Source organism: Tachysurus fulvidraco, chromosome 5 (genome assembly GCF_022655615.1).
Source record: "Tachysurus fulvidraco isolate hzauxx_2018 chromosome 5, HZAU_PFXX_2.0, whole genome shotgun sequence".
Lineage (NCBI taxonomy): Eukaryota > Metazoa > Chordata > Actinopteri > Siluriformes > Bagridae > Tachysurus > Tachysurus fulvidraco.
The window spans coordinates 31,723,750-31,728,749 of record NC_062522.1 but is presented as its reverse complement, the minus strand read 5'-3'; the positions used below and the strand labels follow the sequence as shown (position 1 = coordinate 31,728,749).

General features: G+C 41.2%; 1 protein-coding gene across 1 annotated transcript in view; it reads left to right on the top strand.

Annotated features, from left to right (window-relative positions):
• myo10l1 (myosin X, like 1) overlaps window positions 1-5,000 on the top strand; it is a 10,442-nt gene that overhangs the window by 4,370 nt on the left and 1,072 nt on the right. The window contains exons 11-15 of the mRNA XM_047813346.1: window positions 346-482; window positions 567-690; window positions 780-1,256; window positions 1,889-2,080; window positions 2,233-5,000. The exon at window positions 2,233-5,000 is cut by the window's right edge and continues 1,072 nt beyond it. Coding sequence (XP_047669302.1) covers window positions 346-482; window positions 567-690; window positions 780-1,256; window positions 1,889-2,080; window positions 2,233-2,337 — 1,035 coding nt within the window. The 3' untranslated portion in view covers window positions 2,338-5,000. The remainder of the gene's footprint in view (window positions 1-345; window positions 483-566; window positions 691-779; window positions 1,257-1,888; window positions 2,081-2,232) is intronic.

Below are 5,000 nucleotides of genomic sequence, written 5' to 3'. Positions count from 1 at the left end.
AGAGAGAAAAAGACAGAGAGAGATTGACAGAGAGACAGAAAGAGTGAGAGAGAGAGAGAGAGAGACTATCTGTGCTCAATTGTTAATTGTCCTATTATAATATTTTTATGCTCATTTTAGATATACATCACCATGAGAAACAATGAATGTGTGTGTGTGTGTGTGTGTGTGTGTGTGTGTGTGTGTGTGTGTGTGTGTGTGTGTGTGTGTGCGTGTGTGCGTGTGTGCGTGTGTGCGTGTTGTGTGTGCGTGTGTGCGTGTGTGCGTGTGTGCGTGTGTGTGTGCGTGTGCGTGTGCGTGTGCGTGTGCGTGTGTGTGTGTGTGTGTGTGTGTGTGTGTGTGTAGGTTGTGGAGAAGCTGATCCGAGGCCTGGCGATGGATAACAGCCGGAATCTGTTCTCTCTATTTGAACACAACAAGGTGGAGAGTCGAGCTATCGAGAGCCGCATCATCGTAGCTGACATTCTGGCCAAGTTTGAAAGGTGACTTTACACAGACTCAAATACTAATGTTATTACTTACAGCGTCTAAGATAATCTGACTGTTTTAATGACCCTCACTTGTAGACTGGCAGGAAGTGAGGAAGAAGAAGAGGAAGGGCCGTGGCGGCTTTATTTTAAACTGTACTGCTTCCTTGACGTGGACAGCATGCCCAAAGAAGGGGTGGAGTTTGCCTTCATGTTCGAACAGGTGAGACCGGTGAAAAAATCCGCTCGTTGGTGGTGTTTGTCTTTTAATGAGCTCCATCTTAAATACCCCACCTTTATGTTCCCTCTCAGGCTCATGAGAGTCTGATCAGCGGCCATTTCCCAGCGTCCGAGGAGACGCTGCAGCACCTGGCCGCACTCCGGTTGCAGTACATCCACGGAGACGTGGCACGCACGCCGTGGAGCCTGAGCAGCGTGTATCCAGTGGCTCGCCTCCGCACCCGCATCCTGCACTCCACCAAGTTTGGCGGGTCTGGTGGTGCTGGAGTCGTGGGGGTGGGGCCAGGAGGCCACACGCTCGAGAGGAGGAGGACCAGCTTCCTGGATGGCACGCTGAGGCGCAGCTTCAAGACCGGCTCGCTGAAGAAGCAACGAGAGGAAGAGCAGATGCTGGAGATGTTTGTTAAGGAGGAGATGTCAGCCACTCTGACCAGCGTCCTGGAGAAGTGGAACCGTCTGCAGGGGATGCCTCAACACCAGGCCATGCTCAGTTACATGACCATCATCAAAGAGTGGCCCGGATACGGATCTACGCTCTTCGACGTCGAGGTGAGGCTCGTTTTTTTATCATGATATTTACAAAATGTTTCATTTTAATTTAAATCTTTTAAATAGCTGCAATTTAAAAATAATAAAATAATAAATATTATTAAAATAATTGATCAAATAGCAAAAAGTGCTAAAAACAGTTCAGGGGCGGGACTTATTTTTGAGCCAGAAAATGTCTCAAATAAATAATAAAATAGGGAAAAACACTGGATGTCAATATTACAGTATCTAAAATGTTGTAAATGAATATTTCAGATCTATAAACCGATTATTATTATTATTATTATTATTATTATTATTATTATTATTATTATTATTTGTATTATTATTATTTATTATTATTACTATTTTTATTATTATTATTACTATTTTTATTTTTATTATTATTATTATTATTATTATTATTATTATTATTATTATTGACTTACCCTTATTCTGATGTATTTATTTATTTTTAATTTTATTATTGTTACAAACTGCCCCTTTAAAATGATATCCTCATCGGAAATTTGACACAGGAAATGTCTAATATGCCTGATTAATTAGTCTGATTATTATGTCTAATCAATTAGTCTGATTAATTAGTCTGACTTTACACATTTTTTTTTTTTTTTACATATGTTTGTGTGCAGTGTAAAGAAGGAGGCTTCCCTCATGACCTGTGGCTTGGAGTGAGTGCAGAGAACGTGTCTGTGTATAAAAGAGGAGAACCCAAACCACTCGAGACCTTCCAATACGAGCACATCGTCTTCTTCGGCGCTCCGCAGCCCAGCACCTACAAGATCACCGTTGACGAGAGGGAGATGTTTTTCGAGACTCCTCGGGTGAGTGTTGTCACACAAGCGGTCCTGTCCTGTGGAGCTTCACTGTCGCTACTAATCATGTGCCTTTAAATGAACAGCTGAATGCATACTTACAGTAGGAATGAATTTAATCCTTCGGTGTCTGATGAGTTTGTCCTTGTGTGTGCTTAAAGGTGGGCGAGATCACGAAGATCATGAAGGCCTACATCAACATGATCGTCAAGAAGCGCTGCAGCGTCATGTCCGTCACCAGCACAGGCAGCGCTTGGATCAGGTGATCCAAACCAGCCAAACGGATTTACGGGCTTGTGAGCAATGAAATTACCAGCGAGAGAAAAAAATTCCTTGTGTTGAACCAGGAAACATGAGCACAGTAAGTGAGGATAGAAGAGAGAAGTCTGAAAAACAGCTGGACCACAGTTTTCCTGGTGAAACTTATCACACTCCTCCAAAGCACAACAAAGCTCCTGTGACGTGATCCCTCCCTCCCTTAATGCTGGCACCACCACTGCTGGCTTTCTCTTTTAATCTCATTTCTTCTTTCCTTCATCCAGTCCGGCTCATAACTCTCCATCATGTCATGTTCTCCTTGCTACTGTTCACCCACTGTCCTGATTCCATAGTGTTGGGGACAAAATGAACTCCTCCATTCGAGTCACACTGAGAGCCATTTTTTTTTAAAGCCGAGGCCACTGGCAGCCATCTATGTACTTATTTATTTATTTACTTACTTACTTACTTACTTACTTACTTACTTATTTATTTATCTATTTATTTATTTATTTATTTATTTAGTAATTGGCGGATTATTTATTTATTGATCACCGGTCAGTACTCAAGTCGAGCCAGTTCAACTTAAAGCAACACGACTCAAGTGAACTCACCCGAATTCAACTCAGTTCAGTTCAGCTCAAACGGAATCAACTCGAATCAACTCAGCACAGCTGAACTCGGCTCAGATCGAGTCATCTCAACTCAACTCGATTCGGCTTAACTCGAGTGATCTCGATTCAATCCGACTCAACTGAAATCAACACGGATGAACTCAGCTCATTTAATCTGATCTTAAATCAGTTTAACTCAATTCGGCAGAACTCAAGTGAAACTCAATATCAACTTGGCTCAGTTCAGCTCAACTCAGCTGCTCAGCACCACTCCGATCGGATCTTTTCATACGTCGCCGTCAGGATCTCTATTTCCTATTTTATAGTCAGGACACAAACACATCCAACACACGCAACAAACACACTGAGTTCCTGTACTGTTCACTCCAATGCACAAAACAGGCTAATGAACAGCATGAATGCACAACAGTTTTAAAAGCATCAACATACCTCCATGTCCCCGGTACGGCGAATCAAAACGACTGACACGATCCATCAGTATTACACCAAGCAAGGCCAGGGTTCGACTGGGGACATTCACATAACCAGCACACACTTCTTTTTCTTTTGTTTGTAAAGACTAACGTTTGATCAAATCGAATCAGTATCACGTTTAAGGACGTGTGTGAATGCGAACCTGAGCTACTTTCTCGCCTCTGATGAACCAGTATTGATATTAGTATTAAATCCTCCTATGAGTCTGTTTGTGAAAGCATTAGAGTGAATGTGGCAGAAGTTAAAAAGAGACAGCTAATCACTTAAGAGACGGTTTATGCTTTCTGACCGAACAAATAATGGAAGGATGCAGACATCCAGAAGAAGAGCAAAGCAACGACTCTGCTAGCGTTAAGGTTAACGAGGCTAAAACTACAGATGATGGCAACTTAAAGCAGATAAATTTGCATTCTATTATCGTATAATTGACGCGATTAAAATCATCGTCATTTCAGGCCTAAAGTCTGCGCCTGACACATCAGCCTCAGGGTTTTTAATCCTGAGACGTCCCCGAGATGGCCGCTAACTAGCCAAGGTTGCCTATAAATAAACTTAACTACAGAAACTTTATTAAAAAAAAATAACCAGCAGTCTAGCTGGATTACAGCTACTACATGGGCGAAATATTTGAAACATTAACAAACTGTACCAAAAATAATGGAACTCACTTTTCCTCAGTAACAAGCGACACCAACATATCGCAGGGTTTAGTTTTTATTTTAGTCTTTCTTGGCAGTTAGACATTTTACTTGACTTTTTACTTACAGATTTTTTCCCCCAACTTTTCCTGACTTTTTTTTTTTTTTTTCACTAAAGAGCCCACACACACACACTCACACACACACATGCACACAAAACATAAGCAATGTTTAATTCAAATTTTAAAAGCAAAATCCGTATTACATATTAATAACTTTGTGGGACAGTATTTAAAAACGTACTTGTGGGAATCAAGCACCTTGTGTGTCACACTTTGTGAACTAGTGTTTTATCCCACAGTGCTGCTGAATCCTCGATTCAGATTTTTCCGGAGGTGTTGCTTAATTTTCTATAACAAGAAGTCTAAAAGAAGTTCTAATACATAATCATTTCCATAGCAACAGTGCATGCAGTACACTGCACACGGGATTTGTTTACTGCATCCTCCTCGTAAAAACACGATCAAAATAAAAAACGAAGAAAAAAAGTCGATGGAGTTTTCTTCGAGGAGATGTTTTAACATTTTTGGAAGGAGTCTCCAGTTTCAACACTCCGTAACAGCCATAACATGAAGATCTCAGACACGAGAATGCCTTCAGAACAGAGGAGTTTGCAAGGGAAAGTGAAGTAATGACTGTTTATAGCTGCTATAACGTAGGTGAGAAGGTCGCAGACGTTCCACCACATTAAATGTTATTACAGATGATTTAAGTTTCATACATACGACGTGTCATATGTTACTAAATAAAACAGTCAGCATTGGCTGTGGTATAAAAGATGTGGGGGTAAAGGATTATACTCAGCAACAGGGTGATCCGATGCATCTCTACACCCCAAAATTACCCCATCATACTAACTAAATC